At 39.4% G+C, this 19,505-nt stretch overlaps 1 protein-coding gene across 3 annotated transcripts in view; it reads right to left on the reverse strand.

Moving 5' to 3' along the window:
- LOC136864301 (synaptobrevin-1) overlaps nt 1-19,505 on the reverse strand; it is a 281,568-nt gene that overhangs the window by 71,413 nt on the left and 190,650 nt on the right. For all 3 annotated transcript variants that reach the window (XM_067141104.2, XM_067141106.2, XM_067141105.2), the window contains one exon: nt 16,557-16,635. In XM_067141104.2, coding sequence (XP_066997205.2) covers nt 16,557-16,635 — 79 coding nt within the window. The remainder of the gene's footprint in view (nt 1-16,556; nt 16,636-19,505) is intronic.

A 19,505-nucleotide genomic window follows, 5' to 3' on the forward strand; every position in this document is an offset into this window, starting at 1 on the left:
CCTAACAAATTATTATTTAAAAAGAATTAACAAACAACGACCTACACATACAAATGAACCGCCTAAAGATTCCCCCTACTCCAACTCCGCTCCCCTCACAAGCACTCCTCCCATCCCTCCAAACCTCCCCTCTGCCGCCGCTAACTACAGTCCCAGGATAACACGAAACAGATCTCGACAGGCAGCCGCACAGAGCACATAGCACCAGCACTCAACGTAAGTAATCCAACACACAACTCACCTTCCACAGTTTATCATACACTATCTCTCATACAGATTATTTCTATTTTGCAGATACATACATTCTACAACATATAAGAAGCCTCCACGCTATCACCATTATAAACGCATATTCTCAATTTAAACCTCATTCAAGATGCACGGCACATCAAACGCAACTCAAATCATAACAGTCACCATTTGACTCAGTGACGGCATATGCAACTCTCCAATGATATTTACAAAGCAGATAACTTCATCACTAGCAACAATCCATGAAAATCGCCATTAATGATAAAGCAACATAAGCATCGACTTACAATATACTTACTAATTCATCAGTGCAGTGTAGTAATGTAAACAGTGAAAATTAGAATAAGGAATTGTACCTATTCCATTTGTTACTATTTCACCTGGTTTACAAATATTTTCAACCGGCTTGCTATCTCGGATCAAAACTTTTTATGTTGTACACTATAGGACGATAATGTTGACACACATTTTATAATACCAATGTAAACAAGTGTAAACCCCATTTTAAGTTAAAATAGGTACACGAGGCAACATATATCATACAACAAGGAATTTTAAATTCAGAAAATCCTTTCCATTTTAATAAGTATTTTTAACTCCTGGTCCAATTGGACTAGTTTTACAAAAATGTAACGTCCCAGAATTAATGCAAGAAATATAAAAACTTACTTGGTGTTTTTAGATTAGATACAATGAAATGATATGCCTCAATACTATAGATTTTTTAAGCTTGTACAGCAATTACAAACACTAGTGTATATAAGTGTAAACTTTATCTCAGTTTTATAATTAATGTGAACTAGTGTAAAATCCACTTGATGTTCAATAACCTAGACATGAAGTTATATACCTCACACAATGGTATTTTTAAGCCAATAGATGAATCCACTAATATATCAAGAAACAATCTTTCAATGTCAGATTCAATTGGACTATTAATGAAGGTATAATCTCCCATATGTGATGTTTTTGTAATTATATAATCTTTTTGTGTGTCAGCTGAGGATGATCCCCTAGGGATCGAAACCGGCACTGACAGAATTTACTACTTTAGTAAATAAATTAATGTATTGATAAGGTGGAGACTTCTCAATTACTTTTATGTTATTAGCCCTCATTGTCGTTGATAAAATGAAACTCACTTCTTTAGAAGATTTAAACAAGTTATTGTGTGAGGAACTATTTCAATCTTCAACAGTATGAATAATGAATCTGAATATTCTGAAACTGGCGTGCCGGTTCAGGAATGTGTCGGTGGAAGAAAGTCTAGATACAAGAAGAGAGTACCTGGTAAGCTGGCTAGAAATAAAAAATGTACCTAATATTAAATGCATTCATGGACTCAAAGACTTGCCCAAAAGTATAAATGTAAAAGGATAAAACGATGCAAAGCTGCTGAACTCTGCTATGAAGATATCACAGAATTCCATCATCATGTGACTTCTTTAAACAAGATCGATCAAGACAAGTTTCTATTGAAGTATATGCACATTTTCACATCTCAGTGCAGGGTAGTGAACATTGAAAGTGCTAGGAAGTAGAAAACTTTCTGTGAAGTACAGCATTAGGAAGAAAACTAGTGAAATACTTCCTGTCTGTGCTGCAACTTTTCAAGGAATTTCTGGCATGTCAAAGGACAGATTATTTTATCTGGCTAGTAGGTTTCATCATACTGGGAAGTTACCTAAGGAAAATCGAGGTGGTGACAGAACAGGCAAGGAACACAAGGACATAATGGTTGCCATTAAAAATCACATCAAAAGGTATAAATCCAGAGAGAGCCATCATGGCAGAAGAAAGTCTAAGAGAGGATATTTACCATCGTATCTCTCAGATAAAAACAGAATCCTCAAGAGGTTGCAACCAAGTTGCTTCAGCTTTATTCGACTTTCTTTTTAACCTAGAAAAGAAACTGCACAATGATGGCCCTACCACGATACATTAATTCTCAGACTCTTGTAGCAGCCAAAACAAAAACAGTGTCATACTGGCCACACTTACTGCTTTCTTGGGAAAAAAGTACATTATTCAATAATATTCTCCATTTCTCCCCTATTCGGGGACACAGCAACATGGATCCAGACAGACTGTTCGGTGGAATTGAGAAATCTTACAGAAGACGAAGAAAATATACTGTCTCCCAAACAATACCATGATATCTTAGAGAGCAGGGACTGGGAAATCAAAGATCTAAAAGAGAGTTCACAGAAGGTACTACGAACTAGGTTGCCATTTAAGATGAATAGTCAACGTGTTATCACATATAATAAGAGACATAAGAAAGTCTCCGTATCAGTACAGGATACCTATTTTGCATACCCACTGGAAGTTGAAGTTCTGACAATGAAATCCAGCCATGAAGCATTCAGAAATCCTGTTTTACCAAAGAAAAATATGGTGAGCAAAGAAAAGAAGAAGGATGTTCAAACTCTGTTGAAATTTTTTGAAATACCGGATGATGCTGTGGATTTCTACAGGGTCGTGTTAGAAGACAAGTAACAGACATCTGATGGCTGTGTGTTTTGATGAGTTGAGTAGACTATTTTGTAAGACTTAATTTTAATTTAACCCGTGTGATTTTAATGTGTTCATTCATTACAATAGGATTGATAGTAAAGGTTAATACCTTATTTTGTTTTATGTTACATTGCCTGATGCTATGTATATTAGAATCTAATAATATTATGTAATCTTACAATACTAAGTAGCCTATATTACAAAATGTATGACAATGGAGCTAAAAGTCAATAAATATTTTAAAAAATTTTATTCACAAAGTAACAAAAATAAAAATAAGTAAATAATATGATAAACAAAAGTATATAATTCAGTTAGAGGATTAATGTGAAGTTCCACTTTACCAGAATATTTGCATATATCGACTTTTGAAAAAACTTGAGAAAATTATCTTCTAATCTTACCTGATCCACCTTAAGTTTCAACAAGTTCTATTCAGGTACCGTGCTTGTCTCCATTGGAACTAATATCGACAAAAACTTGAAATGTTTCATGCATATGCTTCTAAGTGAAAATAAAAAAAACACATTTCCTGAAAAATGATGTTTGCTGCTAATGCTGAGTGTTGCAAAAACGCTCCTCAAATATTGGACAAAGAGAGGGAGAAGAAATAAATACAGGTGATAAGGTGATCTTGTCAGCTATGAAAAAGTGAAAGGCAACACGAGTACAGTTGGTTATCAGGAAAATTGCAGCAAACAACACACTCCCTGTTATGCACACCGAGTGATACAGGTAGAATTGTCAACAGCAGAAATCAGGATGACTTGTCTTTTTGCATTTAGCTGCATTTACCATGTGAAGGAACAGATGACATCAACACCACCACCACCAACAACAATAATAATAATAATAATAATAATAATAATAATAATAATGACTAAGCCCATGTGGGGATTTACCGGTTACCTCCATCGGGCGCGTCCCATGGAATTGGGGAAGCTCGCTGGCTCTGCCGCCAGCAGAGTCAGAGGGTATAGGGAAATAAAATACCACCGTGAAAAAAAAAAACTGGTCCCTTGCCAGGGTTACGGCGAAGACTGGTAAATGACCAGAAGCCAGAAAACATCTTGAGGAAACCTCCAGGGCTAACAACCCTAGTTGTAACAGGATGGGTTCCGTCCAAAGCAAAGTCAAGACAAAAAGCATGATGGCACAACATTTCAAGAAACATACCCCAGGGGGTAAATCTTCGGATAAATCCCTCGTCGTGAACACCACGGCGCACAAGTCTCGTTCGGATTCTGGGGGAGACTCGACATCATGCAAGAGACGAGTCGGAGCGTCTCGGTGTACCCCGAAGAGTCAAAAACTCAGGCCAAAATCTAAAACCTTTCTAGCAACTTTCAACATAAATTCACTTACACAAACTGGCAAGCTGAAAACCCTTACCAACGCTCTTCACGAAAATCAGATATCCATAATGGCCCTACAGGAAACAAGGTACCCAGATGAAGAGATTTTTGAATCCGAAGGCTACGGATTTTTCAAGAGCAAAGCGCAAAGAGGAATCCTCAATGGAGCTGTGACGCTTGGAACCGCGTTTGCTGTTAGAACCAAGATCCTTAAATCGGTTGCAAATTTCGAACCTGTGAATGACAGATTGTCTATACTCACAATTAAATGCGCAAACAAAACCTACGCCCTAGTTAACGCACATGCTCCTACAAACGATAAGAACAAGTCTGATCCAGACAAAGTTTATAATTTCTGGGACCTACTGGATGAAAAATTAAACAAAATCCCCAAACACCATGTCAAGCTTCTTTTGGGTGACTTCAATGCCCAACTAGGTCGTGAACAGAAGTACAAGAAAGTTATAGGACATTACCCTGCTCACAAAAGAACCAATCCCAACGGCAAAAGACTGGTGTCCATTTGCGAAAATCACAACCTGCAGGCCATGTCGACCCACTTTCGCCGTCTACCCAGAAAGCAAATGACTTGGCGTTCTCCCGTCCAAGCTCTCGGAGAGTTCCAAATTGATCATGTTGCAATCTCCAGGAGAAACAGCCCTGAGATTATGAATGTCAAGGTAAAGAAAGGCATCAATGTGGCCTCAGATCATTATATGTCTCTTATCAAATTCAAACCAATTCCCGCAAACACAAGGAAGACAACCAAACAGATCACACGCTTCGACAATGATAAACTTCGGCAAAGGGTCGAGGAGTTCCAGGAGAAGGCTAGACCAAATGACTGTGACTTTAACAACGCCAAAAGTCTCCTTGTTGAGGCCGCCAAAGACGTTGCAGAAATCAAGAGAAGCAAAAAGCATGCCTGGTGGAATAGTACCTGCGAATCAGTCCTCCAAGAAAGACTCAATGCGTGGAAACAGTACTACTCTACGAAATCGGAAAATGATTGGGAAACCTACAAAACCCAACGTGCCCAAGCAGCTAGGTGTTCAGAACTGAGAAACGCAAATACGAAAAATCTCTCATTGAAAAGATAGAACAAAACTTTAGGAAGAATGGAAGCAGAGAGTACTACAGAGCCTTCAAACACAAACTCACTGGCTATAAACCACCATCTCTATGCTTTGAGCAAAAGGACGGCACACTGGCGACGTCAAATGAAGAAAATTGCACCATTCTGGCAGATTACTTCAAGAATTTACTTAATTGCTCTAAACCGCCAAGCGCCATTGAGACCAAGGAACCCTTACTCAGGTACCCAGATTCCAGACCACCCGACAGAGATGAGATCAAGCGCCATATTGCCCGTCTCAAAAATAACAAAGCGCCGGGGGAAGACTCAGTACTAGCAGAAGTATGGAAATATGCCCCAGAAGAATCACTTGATATCTTGCAAAAGCAAATAGAAGAAATTTGGAACAAGGAGACCCTACCCGAAGATTGGAAAATAGCTTTGATCCATCCATTACACAAAAAAGGCAGCATGAAGAACATCAACAACTACAGAGGAATATCTTTGCTACCCGTGACTTACAAAATTGTATCACTTGCCATCCTGGAGCGTTTGGAAGCACAAGTCGAACATCAAATAGGTGAATACCAAGGAGGGTTCAGAAAAGGTCGCTCAACAGCTGAACAGATCCAAAATCTCAAAACGATCATCAGATATTGTACATTAAGGTCCAAGCAGTATGTGTCTGTCTTTGTGGACTTTAAGAAAGCGTATGACTCCATTGACCGGGAAGTCCTGCTAAACATCTTAAATGAATTTGGAGTTGATTTGAAACTGCTGGCATTAATTAGAGCCACCCTGACCGATACAAAATCCAAGGTGGAGTTCCATGGATGTCTCTCACATTCCTTTGACATCAAAACAGGAATCCGACAAGGTGATGGGCTATCCCCGATACTCTTCAACTGTGTTCTTGAAAAGATCATCAGAACCTGGCGGGTGAGATTACAGGAAACCAACTACAGTCCATTAAGAATAGGAACAAAATCCAAGGGGATCGCAACAGACTGCTTAGCATTTGCCGATGATATTGCTGTTCTCTCAAACGACATAGAAACCTCTAGAGCTCAAGTTGAAATTTTAAAGGAAATTGCCGAACAAACTGGTTTGCAGATATCGTTTGAGAAAACAGAAGTAATGACTAACATCAAAGAGGCTCCACCAAAACTCCATACAAAATACGGGGACATCACCCGAGTAGACAAATTCAAATACCTGGGTGAGATCATCATGAAAAATGGACTGGACAAAGAAGCACTTCAGGAGCGAGTACGCAAACTGGAAATAGCCTACCAAACATCCTGCACAATCTACAACAAAAAATGCCTTTCCCAAAACACCAAGATACGTCACTATGAAACAGTTCTGAAGCCAGTAGTTCTATATGCAGCCGAAACCCTGTCTCTAAATGCCAACAAAGGACTCCTTGAAGAACTGGAGAAAAGAGAATGCAAAATTGTGAGAGGAATCTTGGGATCAAAGTACAGAAATGGAAACCATCAAAAGAGATCCAACAACGAAGTCTACAGCAAAATAGAGAAAATTACAGACACAATCAGAAAAAGACGGGCACGATTTTACGGTCATCTGAAAAGAATGGATGGAAGAAAGTTAACTAAAGAAATCTTTCACTTTTTTGATTCAAACCCCAAAAATACAATTCCCTGGTTTAGAAATACCAAAGAAGACCTGCAAATGCTACATATCTCAGCTGAAGACGCCCTTAACAGAGATCTCTTCCGCAAGAAAATATTGACGAACGGGCTAAACCGAGACGAGCAACCGAAGAGAAGACACGGTGCCACTTGGACAGAGGAGCGTAAGCAGGCCCACTCACAAAGAATGAGGGAAATTTGGGCTTTAAAGAAGGCCAAGTTCAGTGTCAAATGCAACAAGACTTAACGTGGTCCTTGATGGCCCCAGCGAATTATATATATATAATGACTAACAATAAATACAGTCTGGCACTAATAAGGGATTTCAACATGAATATTGAAAATAAAACTTAAGGGGTATGAGAATATAATGGGTACATGTGAGGAAGATATGGGAGCAAAGGCGAACTAAAAATGTTTACTCAATTACTGTGCTAGTAAAGATTAGTAGTAGTTAATTCTTCAAGCATAAGGTAAGGGCAGGGGTACCAACAAACCATTTTATAAACAACTTTGAATCAAGGAAATCAGTAAGGAATGTGCAGGTATTCAGGAGGTACTTTGATTATGGTAATCACTAGGGCTCAGATGTTTAGGAAAAGTCTTATTTTTTCTTTGTCTCCATTTTCTTGTCCGATTGGATTTCGGTGCAAATCAGGTGATTATCGTCACAATTAAGTGATTTTGATTTGTCATATAAATGCATATTTTGGCTATTTTTTGCCATAACGTCATATTTTGAGCTATTTTAGTAGAAACGTCATATTTTAGTCAAATTTCGGCGGTTTGACGACAGCTGTAAGTGTGTAAAATCATCTTCAACTTACCGAATGCAAACTAGTGTTCACAAAACTGCTTCTCGGTATCACGCTGTTGATACAATTGGAATACCCTTTGTATACAATGAAGGTCATAACCTCACCCTAACCAACCTGCTGTACCCGGCAACTCTGTCTCCCAGGTAGAAACAGAAATAATCCAGAAAATCCCGTCCCAGCAGTGAGCTAATTGCTTCTGGTAATCGCTCACTTGACTTTGTTCAGATATTAGAACCTTAACCTCCTTTCACTTACACAAGCGTCAGTTTACAGTAAATCGTAACACAGCACACATTCCAGTATGCCTGAGGAAAAGTTTACTAGTGTTAAGTTACGAAGCTTGGAGAGGAATATTTCTGTACAGATGGTTTAGTTCTATTTTGCAAGTTGTGTGCAGTGAAAGTTGTGGCTGAAAAACGTTTGAATGTGCAAAAATATCGTAACACGGCAAAACACAGCAGCAATGTCGAACATCACCATGTCGACAAGAAGAGGCTGCAATTGATATTCGATAAGGCTGTTACATCTTCAGCGATGGACAGATGTTCGGATTTTTCCAAAGGAACTTTGCGAGATGATGGTGTCTGCAAACATTCCTCTAAACAAGGTAACAATCCCCATTTCAAGAATTCCTGGAGAGATACACTAAAAAATCTGTTCCTACAGAATCAACACTGCGAAAAAACTATTTATCGCTTTGCTTTGAAGATACTCTAAATCAAATACGACACAGTGTAGCGGACAATAAGATTTGGATATCTATTGATGAGACGACGGACACTGTTCGTGACAGTGTAAAACGGAAACTTCAAAATGTGCTTAATCGAAATTATGGTTTTCATAGTGTGTGCAAGATAAATGATGGTCTTGGAGGAGAAGCTACCAGTATACTTCAAGATGAGTGCATACTCGACAGCAGTGATTTAACATTATTTAAATATGCACCAATAACGTCTTGTGACATAGAAAGGAGCTTCTCTTCTTAAAAGAATGTGTTAAGTGATAATCAGAAGTCTTTCGTGCCTGATGCTTTGAAGATGAATCTCGTCATACACTTCAATTCCACCCGCGGAGAAGAATGAAAAAGGTATGAGAGTTTGCACTATAGGCTCTGACGCCCTACCATAATGTATTGAAAGACATCTACTTAATTTGTTTCTTGGTGCTCAATTTAAACTTTAACGCATCTGAATAATGTTAATGAAATCTGGGCTTAAACGTTCCAAAATATATATTTTTAAGTAGATTGATTTCTAGTTTTCTCGTATTTCAAACCATCAATGCAGGGTGCAAGCAGATTTTGACTTTTAAAATGTTGTGTGATCTGATACTCTTAGCGAAATTAGTACCCTATAGGTATGTATTCACAAAAGTTTGATAAATGAATCAAGGATAATAGACTGAATAATTGCTGCACATGTATATTCAGAACTAATATTAAAATAAGAATAAAGAATTTAGTTAACAAATATGTATCAGAAATTGCCGTTTCGATTTATAATTTATTTTTAAATGACCATATTTTGATTAATAATTTTTGGGTCATATTTCGTAATTTTTATGTCATATTTCATCACTTTTGAGGTCATATTTGCTTGCTTATTCGGGCTATTTTTAGGTCTTAAACATCCGAGCCCTAGTAATCACCATCCAATCACCTGAGGATTGCTAGGTTAAGATGCAGACAGTGAGGTCCATGTGAAGCTGGATAAGGGAATTTTTCATGATAAGAAAATAAAAGGAGTACATGTAGACGATCAATGTCCAAAGAATAAACTGTAAGAACATCTGGGATTTGAAAAGGAATAGCAAGTAGGGATGTGTGAACTTGGAGTAGCAAGTGAACATTTTGGAACGGCAGCTTGTAGGAATGGGAAGAGCATACATCATAATGGAGTGATTCAGTCTGAGTAGAAAAAGAACTACAAACAAATATTGTAGAGAAATACACTGTTCAAAAAAGAAATTTGGTCACTTTTTTACATGTTCATACCTCCACGATACGCATACATACTGTTACGAATAGAACTCCATCTGTTTCATTACTCTAATTTATTTCAGGATGACCTAATAAATGCGCGCGCGCGCACACGCACACGCACATTCAAACAAACAATTCTAACCAGTTATTAATGACCACACTAATTACCAGTCTATTTACAAATCTCTCTACCTTATGGCGCAGCAAGGGTCCAGCCCGTTCCTTCACCTGGGACACTGATCCTTACTTTCACTTTCCCCCCCCAAGTCCAGTCACCACCTACAGCCACTATGCATAGACAGCTGGATTTGAACAGTGCCCCTGGCTATACAACACATGACTGTTCGTTGGTTCCACTCCAATGATAGTCCAGTTCTTCACACAGTCCCATGCAGTGAACAACTAAACAGCGACAGTATTCAACAGCAGGACGATACAACAGCAAACATTAACAGAGGTCTATTTATCCTCGCACTCACAATAACGTGTTTCCTCGCTGGCTCACGGCGATCCTCAGTCCACAGAATTACACGAACACACAGTACAGTTTTTCATTCTGTTGTCTTCACCTACACACTGGTCTCTCCGACACCACAACAACAGCTCCTCGTTCAGACCTCGGTGGGACACTGGTGATAGCCAACATCTCTGTCGCCCTCAGCCCAGCCACTGAACCCCCAACTCACTGAGTGTAACACCGACTCCCCCAAGGAGTCCAACTCTGTCTGTCCACACCTAGCCTCCCTTTTTTTTATAGCTCGTGTGATTTGATCCCGAAATTTCACGATGTCGCTACAGGCAGAACATTCCCGTTGAATCTCCAAGGAACTCATAGGTAAGCCGGCCACCAAGAACAATACACGGAAAGGCCGGCCCCACCCCACAGGCTGGCTGGGAGATTCCAGGTCGTCTGAGTCACCAGCCCCTTCCTGGAAGTACCAAAGGGAGCTGCAACGGGGCTGGCACGTAAAAATACCAAAATCAAAATAGAAACACAATGAAAATGAACCTTCTTTGTGAAATTAAGAACTGAAATGAAATTTAAAAAATTCTTTGGACACTCAACACACAATGTTATTGCACAAAATATCATACACAAGGTAGTCCTTGGCCATATACCAATATGGCTATGTGGTAATTAAGAATCTTCATATTGCCAACCCTAGCATGTAGAACAGCTTCTCAATCCCTTCACGTGCTTTTGACAAGCCACCGCACAATCACTTGAGGTAGACATCCCCACTCTTTCAAAAGGGTGTCTTCAAGGACTTCGTGTTTGACAGGATGGATTTCTTGCTCGGATGTGTTGCTCAAGTTGGTCCTAGACTTGGATCAGATTCAAGTAGCGACTTCTGGTCATTGCATGTGGTGCTCTCGCAAGAATCTCTGAATGATGACCACATTATGCGCTCCAGCATTATCATGCATGCATTATAAATACAGAGTTTCATCCAAGTTTCCTTGCACAAAGATTCACAAATGGCACTAAGCTCTCATCAATGTACTGCCGAGAAGTTAAGGATCTATTGCAAAAGGTCGGGAGATCAGTTTTCATGTCAAGACTTAAGCCTGCCCACATCATAACAGAACCACCTCCATACAACAATTGATTTCACAGCTGTGGAACAAAATCACTCCCAAAGTCTTCTCCAAACTCGCAGAAAACCGTCTGAACAATATAATGCAAAACTTGATTCATCCAAGAACATAGAACGTCAGGTCTTGGCTGTCAGTGCAGATCTCTAGCAAACTGCTGTCTCCTGTCATGTCTGTCTAGTGCAGGTATTTGAGCACATCATCTGGATTTTAAGTTGGCTTCTCAAAGCCTGTTTCTGACTGACTGGTCATAAACTTTTATTTCAGAAGCCTGCTGTAGTTACAACTATAGTACTGTTGTTGAAATTTGCCAGTTCTGGAGAGCTTATCAACACACAAAATGAGACCCCAATGTTCTTTTCCTTTGGAGGCCCGTGCCAAGGCACCTGGTAACACTTCCAGTCTCTTGTAAAAGTTTCCACAGACAGTACATTATATTTCGAGCAACTCTTAGCATTGTGGCAATATACCTCTGCAAGTAGCCTTCTTGGAGCAGTGCAAGTGCACAAATGGCTTCCGTCAATGGCATCTGTTCTCTCCATTGCCTACCTCAGCCCATACAATCAGCCATGACTTGTAAACACTACACTCCTGAACCTCAACCAACCTTCACACACACTTCGAATTGAGGCACTCGTACCTCTCAAGTGATGCCTTTCAAACATCCGGACAGTGTAGCCCTCTTATGTAAACAGGACATTATTGCTGGAATAGTCCAAACCCATCCCACTATGCATTCATACATTGTAGTTAGGAACATCAAAACATGCGACCAATTTTTTTTTTTTTCTGAACAGTGTATTATAGAGGAAAAACATTACAGGATACAATAGGAAATCATGAGAAGATGTAATAAAAAAACAAAGGAAAGGGGAAAAAATCTGAATATTGTTTTGGATAAGTCAGGCAAATTAAACAGATACTAAGAAGTGTTGGACAGACCAAGGGAATAATTTGAAGATTTAAACGTGAAAGGAAATGTTTAAGTATGGAATTTCTTTGGATGAGAATTCCACCAGAAATGGAGTAATATAATGTGAAGGCAGGAAAAACATTGGCTAGAGTGATATGGTTAGCACAGGATTTGGATAAAGTACCTTGTGATTAGACAAAAGCAATTACTGAGCCATGAAACGGGAGAGACTGCAACAACTCGCAAGATATTTCTCCAGCTAGTATGTCAGATGCCCGGTCCTGAAAGCCAAAAATAGCAGCTGAGAGGATTTGTCATTGTGACCATTGCAACACCCCATAGCCTGAAGGCTCAGCAGCAGTCAACTGGTATACCAAGGAGTTTTCAGGACCAGTACTAAACAACATGATAAATGCAACAAGATAATTAAGACTGTTAGGTTTATGCTTTGCAGATCTAGAGAATGCATACAGTACCAAGGGAAAATATATTGGTCATACTGAGGGGTTATGGGTATGTTATAATAGATATTCAAGGTACTTACACTGACAATCAGGGAACAATGAGCATTGATAACAGAGGAGTATGTATTTGAAGATGCTTACAAGAGTTCAGTTTTTATCCTTTTCTAACTGCATCTTTAACAGTGTAAAATCCCCTGTTGTTCATAGTCTACATGGATCATTTACCAAGGGTTATAAACCGGATGAAATTTAGTTGGGCAGGAACTTAGGAGGTTGGTTCAAAAAGATACAAGCCAGGGGGTATAAAATGAAAACCGCTGAAAGGATCGTAATGTCATTGCCTGCGGAAGAAGGTGCAGGCAGTCCCAATAAGAACGCCGAGATTCCATATACGCCGCTAGAGGGACACAGGCGCACACCCACGTGATGCCAGAGAGAGTATGTACACACGTTGACCGTCCACTTCACTCAATAGTGCTGAAAACACTGAATTGGAGACTTCAAAAGAAGAGCAACGGGGTGTAGTGCATTATCTGACAGCGAAAGGAGTGCAGGGAACGGAAATTCAACGATGAATGGCACAAGTGTTGGGAGAGCAAAACGTGACCGTTGCAAGGGTCAAGGCGTGGCACAACCAATTCATGGAAGACTAATGTCGTTGGCCGATAATGCACAGTCTGGAACGCCACACAACATTACTGATGCCATTGTCCATCAGATGGATGCCATCATTATGCAAGAGTGGCGAGTTACGGTAGCAGCTATTGCCACAAAGGTTGGAGTGAGCATCAGAATTGTTTGTGCCTACATTAAGGACAGACTGAAATTTTGCAAAAAGTGCACCCAATGGATGCCTCACAGTCTTCAACCAGCACAGGAAACATGTCAAATGGGACTGTCTTGAACATCTGCTCCGCTACGCCAAGGAAGGGCACGAGTTCCTGTCACTAGTGGTCGCTGGAGAAGAGGCATGGTGTCATCACTTTGAACCCGAATCAAAACTACAATTCTCCAGTGGAAGCAGCCGTCACCCAAAAAATCCAAGGCTATCCGCAAAAGTGTGGGAAAGGTCATGCTCAGCTTCTTTGACCTTCTTATGGACTTCCTGCAGCATGGGACAATGGTGAATGCGTAGCAATAGTCACAAAACCTTGACCACCCTTCACAAAGCAATCAAATTGAAACGACCAGGACAGCTCACCAGCAGGATCACTCTGCTCCATGACAATGCAAGGCCTCATACAGCAAATTCAGTCAAGGAGCTCTTACAAACATTCAGATGGGAGGTCCTCAGTCACCCCCCCCCCCCCCACCTCCCCTATAAAATCCAGACCCATCTCCCTGCAATTATGCCATTTTTTGTGAGCTGCTGAAGGCTCAGAGGCAAAAAATTCACCTTGGACGACATCAAGCAGTACGTTCAGAACTGGTTCATAATGCAGCCCCAGGAATTTTACGAGACAGCCATTTACCGCCCTGTGTCAGAGTGGGACTAGTGCCTCAACAGTGCTGGGCAATACTGTTGAAAAAATGGTACAGGTTTTCATTTTATAGCCTCAGGCTCGTTTATTTTTGAATGGCCCTCAAAGCAAGCAGATCTGATTTGTCAATGACCTGAAAACAAGCATGCAAGAACTTTAAAAGAAATGCAGCAAGTCCAGTGCTGCCGTTTTTACAGACCGCCCGGCTAACATAACCTAGATATGGGCTAGTTCCATAATAATATACAGCATACGGTATTTGAGTTGTCGTGTGTTCCAAATTTAATTTTAAATATTGTAAAACTGTTTATTTAAATGACAAATCTTCATTACTGTCAAAATAATTGCATCAATTACATTGGAGTTTAAATGTTTAGCTTTTATTGCCACACACTGTCATGCGCAAGCGGTGCCTGGATTAGCGTGGAATCGCATGCGATTCCCCACGATGTCACAAACCCGTATGGCACTCCACAGCAGCGAAATGGTATGTCCTCCTGTTACATGATTATGAACAAACAGTGGAACACTAGAAGTTCAAAATACTTTGTTATGTCTTGTTTGTGATAACACTAAAATAGTTTAACTTTGCACTTAATGTTTACCTGTCCAATATTAATACCCTGAGGGGAATAAACTGAAATTTCATCATATCCATTTTTATGCCCTATTTTCCGCCCAGATACTCATTTTTGACACCCGGCTGACGAAAATTTCTGGGGAAAACAATGAAGTATGATATGAAAATCTGTATTTCCAAGAATTATGTGATATCAGATGGAAATAAACCAAAGAGGTAGAATGCTAGTTAGGGAACATGAAACTGGAGTAAATGCAGGCAATTTCAAATATTTTGGAAGTATATTCTTCCACGATGGTTGCCACCTATTGCTTTTTAAAGAAGGAAGCAAGTATGTTTAGCTTTAGATCACGATGTTTTCAGGCCAGCTTTGCTGAATAAGTGAAGCGTGGGGAGGAGCTGCATGGATGTTCCTGGGATGCCTTATGTACAGTCACTCAAAAACAGAATGAGCACATTGTATTGTGAAAGTTCCTCAGAGGTACACTTTTCTCAGAAGCAACTGAACCTATAGATATGTTTGCTGTGGGTATTAATAATAATAATAATAATAATAATAATAATAATAATAATAATTGCTTTACGTCCCACGAACTACTTTTTATGGTTTTCAGAGATGCCAAGGTGCCGGAATTCAGTCCCGCAGAAGTTATTTTATGTGCTAGTAAATCTACCGACACGAGGCTAACGTATTTGATCACCTTCAAATACCACCGGACTGAGCCAGGATCGAACCAGCCAAGTTGGGGTCAGAAGACCAGTACCTCAACCGTCTGAGCCACTCAGTCCAGCTGTTGTGGGTATTCACAGCGTTTGTATCAACAAGGGAGGTGAATTATATTTTGATAATTATGTCTGATAAAATGCCATTTGGCTTTTTTTTGGAGTGACTATACAGACATAAAAAGTTACCAGAATGACTGCTAGTACAAGCAAAAGTGAATATTGGCATGAGGCAATAAAGGCCATGTTGAGAGGAAGCATGGAGGATGAAACTGCGTGTGAATTACGTGACGTGAGTGGAGGAGGATGGTTGGACTAAAAAATAAAGAGTATTAATGGAGGCACTTTGAAAGTCATACCAGTCTACAGTGGAAAAAAAAAAAAAAAAAAAAGAGCACAGTTTGTATCTTTTCATGATAGTATTTTTAAAATTGTAAAAATTTACGAGATGTTACTTCAAGAAGAGCTAAGAATGGTACATCGATCAACTGTTATCAATAATACAGTATGAACAAATACATCCCTACTTCATCTTTGACCAATTCTTAGTCTGCTCAATACAGAACAGCAGGTATGCCATTATACAGTTTGAAAGAGAAAGTAGCAGCCAGAGATGTGTAGTAATATTTGTTGAAAGACTGAGCATCTCTAGATTTTGTTTACATGCGTAATGAAATTCAAGCATTGTATGGTATGGCCTGAAACTGAAGTCTCTAGTTCTGGACATTAGAGATTTTAACATTTTTCATAAGTTTAACAAATTGGTATTGATCTTTCTAAAATGGATGTCTACCTATAAAAATTAGGCCACATTTGCATTGGTCTAATCTCAAAGACTAATGCTGGCATCCTTTTACCACAAAAAGGGATACACTTCTATTGGATATGTACAAGGTCCTTTTCCAGAATGTCTTTTGCATTTTGTTCTGATGAGCCATTAAGAGAGATCTCACTGAAATGATCTAAACAGGCATATATATATATATATATATATATATATATATATTTATTTTCTTAGCATAAAGAATCAGTGTGGAGAGAGATTCCCTTCCCATTTTTATCAATACATTCCACCAAGGTTATAAGCCAACATCTGGATCAGGTACAGGTTGTAAGCATTCAGAAAATTTAAAAATGCTTCCTCACCTGCACGGTTATCTAATTCAGACAACTTTTGATCACGTTCAAGAACTTTTTCCACATTGACTCGCATGATTCCAACTACCTATTAAAGAACATGAAGGAAACATGAAAACAAATATTCAATGCATTAAAATACTACACTAAAAACATATAAATTCATATACAAACAATATAATTCTGTAATGAAGTACCATAGTTACTTGTGTATTTCACTCAAAATTCAGAAAAAATAAGTAAGGAATTTTGTGTGTGCATTGCACAGAGGATATAACATTGGTCAATTAAAGGGACAAACTTACTCAGCCAATGAATGATTTGTAGAACTGAAGGATGGGCGTAATGCATATGCGCAAATCCTAACTGGTTCTGTTCATTAATGAGCTTAGCTCCTGATGTGATAACTCAGATACTAAGTGGTGCTTCGGTTTTACAGAAAAATGTTCCTTTAATAATAATAATAATAATAATAATAATAATAATAATAATAATAATAATAATAATAATAATAATAATGCTATTTGTTTTACGTCCCACTAACTACTCTTTTACGGTTTTCGGAGACGCCGAGGTGCCGAAATTTAGTCCCGCAGGAGTTCTTTTACGTGCCAGTAAATCTACCGACACGCGGCTGACGTATTTTAGGACCTTCAAATACCACCGGACTGAGCCAGGATCGAACCTGCCAAAAATGTTCCTTTAATGAAAGGAAATATATAATACTGTGTATATGCAAATAATACTCACTTTTTTTTTTTTAATTTGGCAGCGGATACTTGGAGTGTGGGTATTATTTGTGTTGAGGTTGGTGCAGAGATCCCGACATCCAGAAATTTGGAAGCCCACTCTGTTGGTACATAAGCTCCCGCCAAAAGCGAGAAGTATTTATATTGCATCATTTGCATGGCATCAGTTGAAGTAGCATCAGGTGTTTAGGATGTCAATTATAGGTCATTTACAGCTAAAGAAAAGCTCAATTTTATTGAAAAGGAAAAGCAAATTGGTAATTGCACTGTGGGAAGACAGTTTGATGTGGACGAGAGTTCCATATGTCATTGGAGAAATATAAAGCTCATATGGAATAGACAAACCACTGGACACTTCACAAACAAAAGCAAAGTTTCCAGAAATCAGAAACAGGCTATGCCATTATGTGACTGCAAAGAGACAGTTCAGGTATATGGTCAGGAGTGAAATGTGTGTGTTAAAAGCCATAGCATAAGCAAAAGTTACAAATTATGGATTGTAAGGATAGCCACTGGTTGCATACACAAATTTTTGAATTAAATAACTTAGTTTTTATAGGAGAACTGGCATTGCACTACACCTCAGCCTACTACAAAGAAAATTTGTGAATCTCCAGACATTTGTGAATCTTAACAGACTTATTACCAGTTTGCAACACAGAAATTTGTATTTGCTCTTACAAATTGCTAAAGCAGACCAGACATTGTTATATTGTAGTATTCACAGTTTTCAAAATTAATATTAAAAGCTGAACAACAACAACAACAATCCTCGCAATTTCCCTTCTTACAATTGGGGTGCAGAGATTATTTACATATATACAGTTTGCTGATATGGCAGAGGAGAACAAACAAACCAGGATAATTTCTTTTCTTTTTTCAAATTGCTTAACATCGTACCAACACAGATAGGTCTTACGGCAACAATGGGATAGGGAAGGGTTAGGAGTAGGAAAGAAGTGGCCGTGGCCTTAAGGTACAGCCTAGTGTGAAAATGGGAAAACCACGGAAGGCCATTTTCAGAGCAGCTGACAGTGGTGTTCGAACCCACTACCTCCTAATACAAGCTCACAGCTGCTCACCCCTAACCACATGGCCAACTAGTTAGGCGGATAATTTTTCATATAGTTTATAGATTTTGTTCCAGCCTAGCCATGGCTAGTCCAACTAGTTGCTCACTACCACATTAGGACAGATACCAGCACCCTTCAGTGTGTATTTATTTAAAGGTCCCACCCGGAAGTGGTGTGGATGGAAAGGGACGAGGATGGTTATGCTTGGGTGCCTCGAGCGCGATGTGATGAGAGGATGCGACTTATCGAGGGCATCTGCCCACCAGTAGCCAGTATTCTGTATTTATAATGTTTCATAAGTGTCATTACATAATCCATCAGGTGGCGAGGGAGGTACAGACCATCAAACTGCATCCAACTCCTTTAACACATACTGCAATACAAGATACCTTGCAGGGGTTCTGCTGTCTACTTCGATGGTCAAGGTATTATATTCTAGGGGACAAATGCATGTCTCCGGGGCACTACTTGACAGAGGCAGCCAGGTTAATCTTTGCACTGAAAGTCTAGCACAGAAATTAGGCCTTAAGAAAATGAAGAATCCCGTACCAATCAGCAACATACTGTAAATGATTCTATATCTCAGTCGAAGTACAATGTTTATTTAGAGTTGCAATCCACTGTAAGTAACTTCACTGCGGGTATGACTTGCTCTGTCTTTCCACATATCACAGGTAACAGGCCCAGTAGTTACATTCAGCATGAGCATTGGAGCTTGCCCACTGACTTGAAACTTGCTGACCCCAAGTTCTTCCAGCCAAGCGACAATGAATTGTCAATAGGCGCAGAACATTTTTCATTACTGAAACCTGGTTGCAGAACTCGATCACCAGATTATCCTATTCTTCAAGACACTGAACTAGGATGGATTACTGTTGGACATTACCATTGTCGGGAAAAGAAATGTCTTACTCTAACCGCATGTTTCTTTATGCCTGAGGACAGATTAGAGACACAGCTACAGCAGTTCTGTGAAACAGAAGAGCTTACATCCCCAGTCATGACAAGAGAAGAGAAGAGAGCCACTGAAAGGCAATTTACAGAGAATACAACTAGGGATGCTACAGGTAGATTTATAGTTTGCTTACCCCCCAAGCAGAAACCTGAGATTCTGGGCAACTCCTTCAATCATGCCA

The sequence above is a fragment of the Anabrus simplex genome, chromosome 2 (assembly GCF_040414725.1).
Source record: "Anabrus simplex isolate iqAnaSimp1 chromosome 2, ASM4041472v1, whole genome shotgun sequence".
Lineage (NCBI taxonomy): Eukaryota > Metazoa > Arthropoda > Insecta > Orthoptera > Tettigoniidae > Anabrus > Anabrus simplex.